We start from the raw sequence: 15,420 nt of genomic DNA on the forward strand, positions 1-15,420 counted from the left end.
CTGCAGCTGTCCATGCACTACGCCGCTGTCTTGCTCTCACGCGCACCTACACAACAACCATCCGTGGCAATCCAACAAAGATTCTACATGCAATGCAATCTTCAGCACCAACATATTCCACTTTCTCCCTCACTCTCTACGCTAAAGCATACAAAATATCAGTGGAGAGTTCATTTCTTGAGAAATATTCAAGCGATCGATCACAAAACTTGGCCAGTGTACCCCGCAAAAGCAACCCACGCACTGAGCATTATTGCTCTTACCATTGTGCTTCTCGCTCGTATTTGCGACATCACTCAATCCCTCATTTACTAACCCAACTTGACTTCATGTGGAAAGTAAATAGATCTGAACCCACAGGTGGCGGCGTCGAACTCAAGTCTGGACGGTTCGCTGCATCGCTCTTCGGTCCTCGTCCCGCTTTGCTCGTTGGAACTAGCAACTGTCCAGGCGAAAACGGTCATCTAGCCCTAGGCTGGGTGGTCTACCCAAGGCGAAGGGCGGGTGCGGGACAAGACGCGAGACCGAAGGAACCTTGGAAGCTATTCTTGCTTGGCGGAAGAAAGACGCCAAACATGACTTAATGCTTCAAATACTCCACTCTGGTGCAGCTCAGGTGGTGTAGCTACTTGAATAGGTATTATCCAGGTCTGACAGCGTGTGCAAATATTTCTCAAAGAGGAATAATATCATCTACTTTTAGGACCTATATTTATTTATCTCACTTTTGAGCTAACTGGACTGCATCATTAGGGAAATTATTTGAAACCTGTTCAAGCGGTTCGATTTCCTGATGGGGATATTATGCTGGGATACCCTTGACGCCCTCTTCCCGTTACGCTGTAATACTCCGTGCTCATTTAGACTCGGCGGCTGGAGAAGCGAGGACACAGGCTGAAGGGGTCCCTTGACTGTCAAATCCCGACAGTGACACCGAGTACCTGTTTCACAGAGATGTCTTGCAGATGTTCACAGATATTCCCTGAGGGTAATCAGAAGGGGCCCAATTTCACTTCAAAATGGATCAGTCAAGAGAAAAGAAAAGTCACGGCTTTGGGAGAAAAACAATGGATAAAAAGAGTTCGTCCTGTTCTGCTTAGGCCCGGAAATTTCGGCGCAAGTAATACGGAGGCAACCAGCCACTTCAGGATAAAAAAGAGGCAGCTTAACATGATAGTTGCACCGTTTCCCCGCCGTGGCTTGCACAGCAGACACCCTTCGTCTCAAACTACGGAAAAGGCTTCTGCGGCTCCAACATGCCCTCCAGCCATTCACATCCATCCCTGGATCCTCGAAATGGTTAACCTTGTTTGACATTTCCTACCTTTTTAGCGTCAGATGCTCCTCTGGTAGGGGAACACGCGTGTTGGCGATCGCAACGCTTATGCACAAAGCAACATGGATCTTTTTTTCTATTGTTGCACCGCTTTGCGCTCTGGTCCTCGCTCTCATCTCATTTCCTTTCCTAGGCTCATTTTCTCGACCTCCACTATCAGAGGACGTGCGTTGGTGTCTTATGCAACCCGCTAGGTAGTGCATCATTGTATCTTTTTTGGGATCATGCACGTTTTGCTTTGGCGCGGCGACTGCGACTGCGATGGCCCATGAGAATTGCGGCCCTGGGCAGGCGTCTATAAGATTTCCTCGCCGCGCACCAACGCAGCAGAACACATTCATCAATTCCTTGCTACGAATTGACTGGGCTTTCCCTGCAGAGCTTTTGCATCGTATCCTGAACAGCTCGTTGGCGGAGACACATTACAAGGGAGCCACTTGACCGTCTTCCCTCTTGCTTTGTATTAGCTATTGTGTCTTGGCTTCAGCGCCATTGAGTCTCCAGCATCCATCAAAAAAAAAAAATACAATGGCAATCCATTCTCTTTTCTCGCGGTTTTATCTGCATCCGCGCTCTCTTCTCAACGCAGTCATCTTCGCCCTCTGTCTCGCGATACTATTCAGCAGCCCATCCGCGGCTCTACCTCACTTTTCACCTACTCGCAAGACGCGCACGCTCGGAGACCTGTCCTCCTGCGCGCTCCCTACCACCGCTGGTTCCAGCTCATTGCCTACACCCAGCACCAGCCTTCAACTCAAACACGTTGCCGTAGGCCGGGGCGTGCAAAACTACACCTGCGCCTCATCCACGTCTTCATCCGTGCCCAAGGCAATCGGCGCCGTCGCCACCTTATTCACCGCGGATTTATTTGCGGAAGTCGACCAACAAGGACTCAATGACGCAATGAGCATGATTGTTGAGATGCCCAATCCGTCCGCATATAGCAGCCTCGGGCCCCTCAATTTGTTCGCCCTCGGCCATCATTACTTTTCGGCCGATGGCACCCCGACCTTTGATCTGGGCAGCGTGGGTTTCTTCCACGGCGCTAAGCTTGCGGATATTCCAGCCCCGGCAAACGCGCCCAAGGGCCAAGTCGGAGAGGCAGCTGTCGACTGGTTGACTCTCGGTGATAAAGGCGGAAGCACCGGTATTCTTGAGGTATATCGAGTCTGGACTGCCGGTGGGTCCCCGCCAACAACATGTGATGGCCAAGAGGAAGTCATTTCGGTCCAGTATGCGAGCCAGTATTGGCTTTTTGGGTAGTGTGGTTGAGCAACATTGCCAGGGGTCCCGGGGGAGGGCCCGCGGAAAGGTAGAGAAGGGCAGGGTGCGTGTGTGGAGAGGATCAATTGACAACGGAGGCTTTTTGAATTTTAGTTTCAGCATTTTGTTTTTTTCCTTTCCTCTCTCTTTTCGAAATTCGGATTCGGTCGTTTTATTGCTTTGATGCAATCATACCCACTCATGTTAAGTCTATTTTTGTTATTTACTCTCATTGATTATTAAAAGTTGGAGGAAGGGGGCGAAGGAAGAGCGCGCAAGTGGTGGGACTGGATGAGGAAAATAGTGGATAACGAGAGATGGGAAATTATTTCTCATGTACATATATTATTTACAAACATGCTTGTACATAAGTAGTATTACATATCAAGACAACACTAATCTTGATCCATTAAGTCTCCTCTATGTAGAGATGCTACGAAAACAAGAAAGTCAGGTTGAGCAAAATGTGTCCTCTAGAACATTTTACCACTTTTCCCTGCGTCACCATTCGGACTTTCCGCTTCTTCAACACCAGCAGCGCCAGCGTCCGATGCAACGTGATTCAAAGTAGTGCTATCGACGGCACCAACGGCAGAACCGGCACCAGCACCGTTACCGTTACCGCTCATGAAGAAATTACACAGGAGCGCCGCAGCAACACTGACGTTGAGACTATCTACGCCACCTTTGCCCGCGCGCGAGCCGGGAATACTCACGTGGTGATTCGCCTGCGAGACGAGGTAGCGTGGCAGCCCGACGCCTTCGCTGCCGACAACAAGAATCGTAGGCTGTGCGGTGAGTAGCGAGGGCAGAGAGGAAGGGTTGATGTGTTTCGTCTGCGTTTGTGGTGTAATTGTTGAGTCGAGGTGCGGCGTGGTAGAGGATCCAGACCGGAAGGTTGAGGAAGTCGAAGAAGGGGTAGAGGAAGGAGAAGCTGGTGGAGGAGCGACAGCGGCACAGACTCGCCAGCCGTTAGTCTGAGACTGGGCAAGGAACGCTCGTGCGTCTTGAATGTTGAGGAGCGGAAGGAATTCACATGCTCCTGCGGAGGATTTTTGGGCGATTGGGGTCAAGGGGGCACTGTTTCGGCGGTTAGTATACATAGAGAGAGAGAGAGAGAAAGAGAGAGAGAGAGAGCATAGTCAGGGGTGTAAGTGACGGGAGGAGAGGGATTTGGGATTGGGTGCTGAAGGAGATGAAACAGGAAGAAGGGATAGAAAGTGCTGAATGAGATGAAACGGGGAAAGGAGAGGGTTGAATGAGAAAGAACAAGGATAAAAAGAGTATATATGTAAAAGGGCCCCGTCTATGCATACAAAGGAAACAGACCATGTTCGAGAGCCAATGACGACGGCGTCAACGCCGAAAAAGTATGCTGATCGTAGAATAGCGCCGAGGTTGCCCGGGTCAAGCTGTGAGGCTGTGTCAGTTTCATAACAGGCGTGATTTGGACGAAAATAGATGAGAATAGGCATTGAAAACGCTTGTACTAAAAGTACAAGGATGCTAACGGAAACGGAAGTAGATAAAGGGAGCACGAGGACGTACAATCTCATGAAGCATAAGGACAAGGGGATAGCGCTGTCCTTTGCTATCGTAGTGGATTTGATCGTCGGTTCCGTTGACTGCTGCCTCTTCCTCTGATTGATACCGGAGCGTGGTATGGAAGACTTCACCCACTGGCGATGCCTGACCGAGTGCGGCGACGGGGAGTTGAGGAACAGGTGACGCTTCGAGGACGCAATTCTGCATCATTGGTGACAAGTTAGAAATAATGACCAGTTACAAAGAATAACTGAAGAAAAGATGACAATGAATTTGCAAGGACAAAGTTTCAAAATGGAATCTTTTATTTTGTAATTGAGATATACGAACATTATGTGGTCGACCTTTGCTCATCTTGTCTAGCACTCTTATCCAATCGCCCGAGACCTGACGGAGAAGAACACCGGAATTGCGAGCTAGCCGTTCCAGTTTCTTGTCTATTGCTTGTTTTCCGTCCTCTCCAGTATATAAATACAGTGTATATAGTCTTCGTCGTTTAGACGCCAGAGCTGCGGTCACGGAAGAGGTCCCATAGACAAATTCGGATGCGGATGTTGTGTACGGGATGTATATCGGAGCTTTGGACTTCCACGTATTTTTCTGCGTGGAATTTGGCTTGTCGGCCCTCTGAGAGGCATATTCTCTGCGATCCCTACGGTCCTTCCCATCTCCGCCGATTTTATTTGGTTTTGACTCCCAGCGCCGTCTTGGTTGGTCCGGCTTGTCATCTGCTCTGCGTGGTGGGCCTCCTCTCTTTTGCTGCTCGGGATATTTTCCTCGGGATTTGGGGGGACGGGAATCATAGTCAAGAGTGTGAGCATCGGCAGGGTCCCATTCTCTGGGCCGCTCGCTGGTCCTTCTCGGTCCATCTGACCCTCTAGACTTGCGGATGCCTCGATTGATTGCAGTGTTGAGTGAAACTTGTAGCGGTGCGGAGGTGCTTAACTGTTGCCGTCCTGCAGCAATTAGTGTTTGCGCACAGCATAGTCTGCCGGTTTGAAGAAGCAATTGATGTCGCATGTTTGAGATCATTGCATTTCTAAGCGGTCGATGTTTCCTTTGTTGGATAGTTTTCCACTATGAGAGTGAATTTCACAGGTGTTGTCCAGTCTACCTGCAAATCAATTTAAGTGATACGCGAGACGATGCTTTCGTTTACGCGAATTGAAGCTCAAAGTCGCGTCTCCCGGGCAATCGTCCTTTGGCTGTTGTTCTCACTTTACCTTGATTTTTTTCATTTTTTTGTCTCACAACTGATTTATTCTCGCTGCTCTAATTCTTGAAGCTTGTGCTACAGCATTGCAAACTGTCTCTCTTTGTGCGAGTTCTTATTCTTTTTTGTTACGTTGTGAGCTTGCTAACAATGAAATCATAGCTTTGCTCTAGCAGTGACATTTTTACACGCACAACCTCGATGAAGCCTTATCCTTGAAGCACGAGAGCAGCTTCGTTTGCTGAGATGCTTTCCTCGCGCTCGAGCAGCTCCTCAAGGAGCAGCTCGGCGTCGTCCGATGCTGATTCAGAGGCTATCGCAAACGCGTTGCAGTTCCTCCAGGAACGCCCAGGCTTTGAGCACGACCCCGCTGGTGATTCAAATCCAGACAGTCACGATGCGAAAAGTGATGGAACAGAAGACTCTATTAAGAGGGACCCAACCGCCCTTCGTTTGTCTAAACTCCCGCTTGGCGCTCTAGCCTCAACCACCCTCTACAAAACCCATCCCCAACATAGAAACCAAGCTTCATTAACCAACGGCAATCATCCTTCTCAGCCAAAGATGGATATGGTGGTAAAAGTTCCCCGGGCATACCATGAGAGGGGCACATATCTCGAATATGAGGAAGAATTCACCGTAAAGAGAGTCAGGAAGGACTGGATCGATAATGAGAAAGCTGTCTATGAAGTCGTATTCGAGGATGGACACTTTGAAAATGTAAGTGAGTTCGGTTTACTGACATTCCGGGACTCCCTATGCCCAGTTTTTGAAACTCTGCAGCTCTGTTTCTCCTCTTTGGGCTTGACTCATGCTCACACTTTTTCTATTAGGTTTCACTTGAGCGCTTGGAGAAGCTTCCGAATGGTCAATCTGCGCTTGATTCGTACATCATTTACGAGTCTTACACCTCCGAGAGTCAAGATGACCTGGATCCACACCCAGCTAATCTGCGTCTATCACGGCGAGCATCGAGAAAGCCTCGCGAGTCGAAAGTCACTGATCTCATAGAGCTGTCTTCGAATGTTGATGGTGCGGATGAGCTTGACGACCTCAGCACTCCCGAAGCTGCGGACACTTACAAGCCCCGAGCGACTAGACTTAGACTTACTGAACCTAAGCGTACTCGTCAGATGGTTTTCGAATATACTGAAGACGAGGAGGAGCGGGCTGGATATATCAAGCGCAAAATCCGTACAAGGAAAGCTAAACGTATCCCGGATTTGCGGAAGAGCACGAGGCCTAGGAGGTCAACAGCTCGTGAAATGACAGTTTCCCTTACGTCCACAGATGAATCCAGCGAAGAGTCAGACGAAGTAAGCTTTCCAAGGAGACGCAACAACCGCCGGCGAGCAGACGATGATGAAGGTGACGAGGATTTTCCTTGGATTGTCTCAGATGTTGTTTCGTCCAACCGTCGTTCTAGGAAACGGGCGAGCAGACCATTGCGGAACTCGGTAGCGAAACGTCCTAGCAAAACCATAAGAGGCCTGCAAATGGACACTCCTACGAGTGCTGAAGGCACTAGGCGGTCTACTAGATCCGGGAGAGCCGTCAAGAGCATGGCGGAGAAATTAGAGGATGATATCTATCTCCTTGAAGATCAATCCAATACCACACCCACGGTCCCCCGAGCTGTGGGAGCACGAGAGGTGTTCAAGGACCTCCCAAAGAGCAATGCGTTTCGCAACTCGCATTGCCAGGCGTGCGATACTTGTGGCGAGTACGGAAATAGTAAGGTTAAGGGCAATCTCATATTTTGCCAAGGCTGCACTATGTCGTACCACAAAGCTTGCCTTCGACCACGGAATCAAAGAGAGCATTTGGCAACGAAGGTGTCCGAGGACGAATTTGTTCTGCAATGCCGTCGATGTATTCGTATTGCCGAGAAAAAGGATCCCATCGCGCCACGGCAAGACATTTGCCAAGTGTGCAAAGAGTCCGGCCTTGCCTGCAAAGCCTTCCGGGCCCCCAAGACAGCGCGCCAGGAAGAAAAGGAGAGAGAAGAGAATGCTGGCAATGATCCCATTGCTGAGGTCGATAAAGCTCGCATCAATAATGCTGAAATTATTCTTTTCCGCTGCGTCACCTGTTATCGGGGATTCCACTTTCACCATTTACCACCGATGAATAATCATCTGTCTCCAGAGGCTAAAAAAGTTGACGCTACCAAACTACGCAAAGAGGAATACTGCACAAAATGGCAGTGCAAAGAATGCCTCAACAACGGCACTAAAGTGGATACATTAGTTGCATGGCGCCCCGTTAATGAAGACAGCTATATCCCTGGCTACAGCGCGGATCAAGTCTCCGAAGATGAGAAGGAATATCTTATCAAGTGGCAGAATCTGTCTTATTACCGTGCGACCTGGATGCCTGGCTCTTGGGTCTGGGGCGTTACTCAATCTGCCATGCGAAAGGCGTTTATGAAGCGAAATAACGGGTTCAATTACCCCAAAATGGCGACAGAAGATGCCATTCCCGAGGAGTTTCTGCGGGTCGATATTATTTTTGACGTGGAGTATTCGAATTTTGTTGACGTTAAAAATGAAGAGGTCGAAAAGGCTCGCGTCAAGGAAGTGAAGCGTGCTTTTGTCAAGTACAAGGGCTTGGGATATGAAGACGCTGTTTGGGAGGACCCGCCCGACCCCGAAGATGGAGGACGTTGGATCGATTTTGTCGCCGCTTACGAAGACTGGGTTGCTGGCCGATATGTGCAGATCCCTAAGCAACATTACCTCGCGGACCGCATCGAGAAAACTCGCCATAAGAACTTCGAGAAAGATTTGGTGAAAAAAGTACAACCAAGCAATCTTACTGGGGGCGAATTGATGTCCTACCAGATGGAAGGAATGAATTGGATTTACTATCAGTGGTATAAGAACCATAATGCGATCTTGGCGGATGAAATGGGTCTAGGCAAGACCATTCAGGTTGTCGCATTCTTGGCAGCATTGGTTCAAGATGTTCGCTGTTTTCCATTTCTTGTTGTCGTTCCCAACTCGACTTGTCCTAACTGGCGTCGGGAGATCAAAAAATGGGCGCCCTCACTTCGCGTTGTTTCATATTACGGAACTCAACGTTCTCGCGACCTGACCTATGATTATGAGCTATTCCCGGAAAACAGCAACGATCTGAGATGTCACATTGTCGTGACATCTTACGATGCGGCTTCAGATGAAAAATCAAAACATTTCTTTCGGAAAGTCCGCTGGGCCGGTCTCATTGTGGATGAGGGACAGCGCTTAAAGAATGACAAGAGTATGCTTTACGCTGCTCTCAATGCCTTGAAAGCGCCCTTTCGACTTCTTTTGACAGGTATGGACAGAGACATCTTGTACCAGCAGAATTGACTGCGCAGTTGACTAACGACTAGCTAGGTACTCCTCTGCAGAACAATGCCCGGGAGTTATTCAATTTGCTTCAGTTTTTGGATCCAGATCTAGACGCTTCGCAACTGGAGGAAGAATATGCTGAGGTCAATAGCGAGAACATCTCCAAGCTCCATGACCTCATCAGACCATTCTTCCTCAGGCGTACCAAAGCTCAGGTCCTCACTTTCCTCCCTCCCATGGCACAGATTATCATCCCGATAACAATGAGTATTCTGCAAAAGAAGCTTTACAAGTCAATTTTGGCCAAGAATCCAGCATTGATCAAGGCGATTTTTAATCGGGGCCAGGCACTGAAGCCGAGCGACAGTCATAACCTCAACAACATTTTGATGCAACTAAGAAAGTGTCTCTGTCATCCGTTTGTCTACAGCCAAGCAATCGAGGAAAGGAGCAGTAGCGCCGTCGTTTCTCATCAGAATTTGGTTGGGGCGTCATCTAAGCTCCAGCTCCTTGAGCTCATGTTGCCTAAGCTTCGGGAGAGAGGCCATCGTGTGTTGATCTTCACCCAATTCCTCAACATGCTTGTAAGTACTAACCTGTCCAAGTTTTCTATAAACAGGACTGACTCCTTCTAGGACATAATGGAAGACTTCTTGGAAGGTTTAGGCTTGGCCTACCAACGCCTGGATGGTAACATTAACAGTCTCCAGAAGCAAAAGCGCATAGACGAATTCAACGCACCTGACTCTCCCTTGTTCGCCTTCTTGCTCTCCACTCGCGCTGGCGGTGTTGGAATTAACCTCGCGACAGCTGACACTGTAATCATCTTGGACCCCGATTTCAACCCTCACCAAGACATCCAAGCTTTGTCTCGTGCTCACAGAATTGGGCAAAAAAAGAAAGTTCTCGTTTTCCAACTCATGACTAGAGACAGCGCAGAAGAGAAGATTGTCCAGATTGGTCGAAAGAAGATGGCGCTCGATCATGTGCTCATTGAGAACATGGATGCAGAAGAAGAGGAGGTTTCTAATTTGGAATCTATTCTCCGTCACGGTGCCGCAGCTCTATTCGACGACAATGATGAATCCGATATTAAATATGATTCAGCTTCTGTGGATAAACTTCTTGATCGAAGCCAGGCAGAGAATACGAAAACCGGACAGGATAATTCAGCCGAGTCCCAATTTAGCTTTGCTCGTATCTGGCAAAATCAGGCGAGTGCCCTGGAAGATGGGTTGAAGGACTCTGAGAGCGATCAAACTCCTGATCCATCCCTTTGGGAGAAGATCCTGAGCGAGCGAGAAAGGGCCGCGGCAAAAGAAGCGGCTGCCAGTATGCAGACTCTTGGGCGCGGGAAGCGGAGGAAGAAGGTAAATTACCTCATTTATTCTCACGTAACATGATCACATACTAACTATATTCTCAATTCTCAGGTGATTGACTACGCAGACAGAGTCCAGGAACTTTTGGATTCTCCCGAAAAGGCCGGCAAGGTCTCGAAGCAGAAGTCAACAGCTGAAGATAGTGATACGGACTTCAATGACAGAGAGCCTCCTACTGAAGATGAGCCCACGGAAGACGACCAAGTAGAACTCGAACAAGAAAAACGTCAGCTTGAGCAGAATGGCTCGCAGACGCCAAAGGAAACTGGAATCCTCAAAAAAGGCCGTCAGTCTCAGGAGAAGACAGGTGTCATGAAACAGAGCCTCCCGGAACCCGTTTCTGTGGAAAAGGCACAGCCACCAAGTAAAAAGAGAAAAGTCCTCGACACGTCTTCAAAAACAAATGTCGGCCCTTTTAAGCGCGCTGTATTGCCGGAAGTCTCTTCAATTCAACGCGGAATCGCGCATCACGCTGCATCCCAAAGCCCTGCACCGGGAGATCTCCGGCAGCCTAACGTTCGCAAATGCCCCGCATGCAATCAGACGCACCCTGTCGGATCATGTCCGGTGAAGATTGCTGGACCCGAGTATTGTCCGCTCTGTGGCCTCGCTCATTTCGGCATGGGAAGGACCTGTCCGCATTTCCAATCAGAATCTCAGATTCGATTGATGCAAGAAGCTCTGAAGCACAGCACTGAGCCCAAAGAGCTAATTGACGCTGCTAGAAAGTACTTGGTAGGCGTCAAGGCCGACTTGGTACGAAGAAAGAAGGTTCATGCGCGGCGTTCTGCGCAGGCCATGGTCGGTCCAACGACCAATCCGAATCTTCCTCCTGGATCCTCTGATATGAGCTCGCCATTGCCTGATTTCAACCGATCTGACCGTCGAAATGAACTGCCTGTCCCCAATTCAATGGGTCATTCAGCTTATGGCAGCCATCTGCAAGGACCAAACGGACATGTTTCTCAAAATGGACTTGTTATTCCCAATTCGATGGGACCATCGGCTTATGGCAGCCTTTTAGGTTACAATGCTGTCGGCCTTGGTGCGAGTGCCCCTTCTTATCCACCGCAATTTGTTCCGAGATTTGCTGGGCTTTTCTCGCAAGGCCCTAACAACAATACGGGATCTCAGAGACCTTTTGCGTCTGGGCTTCCCCCCAATCATCCAAACCGTCGGAACCGGCCTGATTCTTGAAATGGTCAGTCCAAGCTCCGCAAATCTTAGATTGGATTTGCTCCGCAGCCAAGGTCCGCCTCTCGGTAGCGTCGTTGCGACCTTGAAAAGTGAATCGCTGCTTTGACTAGAATTCGAAGTTGCTTGCTTCTCTGCTTTGGCTTCTAGAAGATCTCATCCACTGAGTGTGTCTTTTATTTCTCCTTGCCCTCATCTAGATCTATCCCTTTCTGTCTTCGACACGGTCAAGGCTTGTATCTATTGCATCTTTTCTCTCATCTTTGCGCAATGTTCCCTTTACCACATTTTCTTTTATTATTTTCTCGGATCGGTGTTATTCTAGCGCAATCATCGCACTGCACTGGCTAAAACTTTTCATGCTTTAGCCATGCTCTACTGCTTCGTTTACGTTCTTTGCTATGCTCTTCACTTGCTAGCATTTTCCTGTCTCCGGTTCGATTTGCGGTCATTTGCTTGAATTGTGCAAAAGTTATTTATGCCTTTGAGGATATCCCTTGTGCACTTGCTTCGGATTAGGGCGCATCGACTTGTTCTTTGATTGCATCCTCATCATGGCGTCTCATGGTTGACATGCGTTGCATTCATTTGCCATTGTCCATCTAGTTATAGGTAGACATTTCTACGGAGTAGCGAGCTAAGCAATTTACTTTTACTATGACAAGATACTTGGTTCAAAGGCACGCCCTATTGTCAAAAGGTGTCGATGGAATCTTTTGTTGCCAGCTGAGACTCATGTATGTATCTCATATATGTCTGTTTGAATGCATCGTCTGGGGTAGAAGGCGGCGTTCTCACCATCAACTATTCCGACAGTGCTTCGCCACGTCTGCCTAATAATGATTTGGGGATACCGTGGTAAACTCAGGGAAACGGTGGTTTAGAGTTCTCACTAAGCACCTACCGAACTGTCTCGATTGGGAAGGCGGCCCGCTGATGGCATCGGTTAGAGAACGGGTAGCACCACTGACGGAGGATAACTGTATCGATTGGGTATGGTTCATTGCCCGGGGGTTTTGGCACTGGCGGTAGACACGGCAGATAAGGGAAATCCCAGAAACAAGTCCCGACCCCTGACTGTCAACTGAGACATTCCCATACAGCAGAGTGAAATCCATCAACGTCAGTCGACCAAGCTTGTCCTTTTATCCGTGAGTAACTATGAGAGCTATTAATGAATGCGCTCAGTCTAATCATAAATGTATCTTCAGCTTTAGAGAGTTACCTTTGTACACTTGTTCGGAATGCCTGGAAAACCCCCACTAATCTGCCACGCCATAGGTTGGGCCCCCCACATATCCAATCACCACCTCCTGTCACGACATCAGTTGCCGAAAAGCTCCCTTGTCTAGTGATCTGCCGGGTATCGATATCGGCCACTCATTATCTAACTAATTCATACTATCGCTGCTATCTTGCTTTCGATCCCTTGCTGGCGCCAAATTTCAGTCTCGCAGACGACATCTTGACAGTGGCTGGTGGCTATTGCTCCGCTGCCAGTGTCCACACTCATCCTGCCATTGCGCAATCCCATGACGTATCAAACCCGCGAGATTACAAGCTTTTTTCTCCTATGACCGATGCCCTGCTCTAATATCGGGCCCCTCCTCTACGGCATGTCGTTCCACCCTTTTTTAAGAACGACCCATGGTAGCTGAGGTGGAGCCCCACGGCGGGCGCGAACGGGAATGGCACATCGCCGATGATGGTGTTTGTTTTAGATGCTGGAGAAGGCATGCGGTCTATTGAGTCTGATTTGATGGTGCCCCTGCCTGCATTATGGCATCGATCATCCGCAATCAGGCGCGTCTGCCTTTAGCTCGATCGTGAGCCACAAGACATAGAAAGAACAGAAAAAACAGGGTCAGCGGAGCTGGCTGCTTTAGTTTCCGCCACTATCTGGGTTTTGTCTGGTGTTGTCATGAGCTTCGCTCATCGTCACTGCAGGGACGGAGTAGGCAGACATAAAATGCACCCTGCATCGCTCCTTCCCGAAATGCTATTTCTTCTTCAGATCGCTACTACTCACACAGCTAGCAAACAAGAGCAATAAAATCCCGTATTCTGTCCTATATCTTGTCCAGATTCATCATTTACTTTAACCTCATCTCTCGCACTCTTGATCATCTCTACTGACCAGTCGATTATCGCTCAACAACACTTTGCACACTCGCAAGGAGTTAAAACAGCTGTTACCTCACATCTCATCAACATGACTGTCACCTCTTTTGCCTCCAACCTTACCAAGGTTGCCCGTGTTCACAACCCCAACTACAAGCCGAACGGCACCAAGTCCTATGTTTACCTCTTGAACAAGTGTACGTATCTCTGCGACTTTGCACGGGCAAGACTTTTGGCCAGACAAGACTAATGTCATATAGACAAGTTCAACCCTACCAAGGAGGGTCCGTATTACCTTGGCAACAGGGTTGAGCAACAAGGAAAGCATGGCGAACAGAAGACCGTGGGCGGTCATGCTCGTGTCCACCGCGGTGTTGTCTTGAAGCGCGTCTCTGATTCTGCTCAGGCTGGTGAGGTCACCGCCGAGGATCAGCAGAATGACAGCATGTACCTTGCTCCCGTAAACATCGGAACCCCTGCTCAGAAGTTTATGCTCGACTTTGACACTGGTTCCGCCGACCTCTGGGTACGGAGATTAAAATTTTGATCGAATTTTTGCACTGTTAAAATGGGCTGACGATGGCTGTACCAGGTCTGGTCGAATGAGTTGCCTGCTTCTACCCAGTCGCAAGGCTCCCACACCATCTACAACCCTTCCAAGTCGAGCACATACAAGAAATTGAGTGGCTATTCATGGAAGATTGAGTACGGTGATCAATCCTCTGCTTCTGGGACTGTGGGCACCGACAATGTCACCTTGGGCGGTTTGACCATTAAGAACCAGGCGGTTGAGCTGGCCAAGTCTCTCTCTGCCCAATTTGCCCAGGGCTCTGGTGATGGCTTGCTTGGTCTCGCCTTTGGCTCCATCAACACGGTGAAGCCCAAGCAAGAGCAGACCCCGGTTGAGAATATGATTTCTCAACAAGATATTCCCCAGTCTGCGGAACTCTTCACTGCCAAGCTCACTTCGTACAAGGACAATGACGAGTCCTTTTACACCTTTGGTTATATTGACCAGCCCACCGTGGAGGCTACCGGCCAGCAAATCTCCTATACGCCCGTGGATAATTCTCAGGGCTTTTGGCAGTTTTCCTCCGAGTCGGCTTCTGTAAATGGTCAGAGCATTAGCCGGAGCGGTAACTCTGCCATTGCGGACACGGGTACCACCCTGGCCCTTGTCGATGATAACACTGTCGAGGCCATTTATAATGCCATTCCCGGGTCAAAGTATGACTCGCAGCAGCAAGGCTATCTCTTTCCCAGCAACACCAGCACCGACGACCTTCCAGTCGTTACTTTTGCCGTTGGCGGTCAGCAATTTGCTGTGAGGGTACGTTTAAGGATCTGTTCAAATCGCATTTTCTTTTTTTTTTTTGTCGGAGATGGTCTTGCTAACGGGTTTTTTTCTTGTAGAAGGAGGACCTTGGTTTCGCTGACGCTGGCAATGGCTACGTCTATGGCGGTATCCAATCTCGTGGAGACATGACCTTTGACATTCTCGGAGATGTTTTCCTCAAGGGCATTTACGCTGTAAGCTTTCTTTTCCGTTAAACTGATCTTGAAAAAGTATGTGGGCTAATTGCGTCAAGGTTTTTGACCAGGGCAACCAGCGCTTTGGAGCAGTCTCCCGTGCGGGTAATCAGACCAATGGCAGCAGTATGTTATTTTACATTCCATGCCAATGTTTAGATTTAACTTGCTAACTTTTGGGCGCAGCCTCTTAAATTGTAACCAATTGGTTCAAATGCCGATTCGTTGGCACGAGATGGCTTCGATGCGATATGATACATTGTGTTCTTATTTTTATTTGCTTTACGAGTCGGCTCTAGCAATGTTGTGTTGCTATCGGTTTGTCGCTAATATGGCATGACACACATTTCGGTTTGTTGGCAGGTACACCAGGCAAAGCTGTCTTGCAGTCTTTCCCGGGCTTATAATTACCTGTTTTGTCCGTGAGGGCAAAGGGTATACGATGGAGGAACCTGGCAGAGCATGTTGCAGATGACTGTCGGGTGAACCACTTGCAGAATG

General features: G+C 48.9%; 4 protein-coding genes across 4 annotated transcripts; 3 read left to right on the forward strand and 1 right to left on the reverse strand.

The window, feature by feature from the left end:
- Positions 1-1,391: 1,391 nt before the first annotated feature.
- On the forward strand, positions 1,392-2,921 carry L228DRAFT_250618 (hypothetical protein). The gene has a single exon (XM_018333377.1). It carries the CDS (start codon positions 1,865-1,867, stop codon positions 2,597-2,599), a length of 735 nt encoding a protein of 244 aa, XP_018185132.1. The 5' UTR covers positions 1,392-1,864; the 3' UTR covers positions 2,600-2,921.
- A 91-nt stretch (positions 2,922-3,012) lies between these two features.
- Positions 3,013-5,222, reverse strand: L228DRAFT_224137 (hypothetical protein). The gene is made up of 4 exons (XM_018330338.1): positions 4,475-5,222; positions 4,148-4,345; positions 3,929-4,011; positions 3,013-3,679 (listed from the first exon to the last, which is right to left on the reverse strand). The coding sequence occupies exons 1-4, from the start codon at positions 5,174-5,176 to the stop codon at positions 3,073-3,075; spliced, it is 1,590 nt and encodes a 529-aa protein (XP_018185133.1). The 5' UTR covers positions 5,177-5,222; the 3' UTR covers positions 3,013-3,072.
- Positions 5,223-5,519: 297 nt separating this feature from the next.
- L228DRAFT_224138 (hypothetical protein) lies at positions 5,520-10,909 on the forward strand (the record flags this gene model as incomplete). The annotated part of the gene is made up of 6 exons (XM_018330339.1): positions 5,520-6,077; positions 6,191-6,569; positions 6,675-8,675; positions 8,738-9,276; positions 9,328-10,062; positions 10,126-10,909. Coding segments are annotated over exons 1-6 (4,911 nt in total), but the record flags the coding sequence as incomplete, so codon positions are not given.
- A 2,571-nt stretch (positions 10,910-13,480) lies between these two features.
- On the forward strand, positions 13,481-15,113 carry L228DRAFT_241342 (acid protease; the record flags this gene model as incomplete). Its single annotated transcript, XM_018331322.1, has 6 exons — positions 13,481-13,586; positions 13,650-13,915; positions 13,982-14,719; positions 14,803-14,919; positions 14,979-15,045; positions 15,106-15,113. 6 exons carry the CDS (start codon positions 13,481-13,483, stop codon positions 15,111-15,113), a joined length of 1,302 nt encoding a protein of 433 aa, XP_018185135.1.
- Positions 15,114-15,420: the final 307 nt, after the last annotated feature.

This window comes from Xylona heveae (assembly GCF_001619985.1).
Source record: "Xylona heveae TC161 unplaced genomic scaffold L228scaffold_12, whole genome shotgun sequence".
NCBI classification, from domain to species: domain Eukaryota; kingdom Fungi; phylum Ascomycota; class Xylonomycetes; order Xylonales; family Xylonaceae; genus Xylona; species Xylona heveae.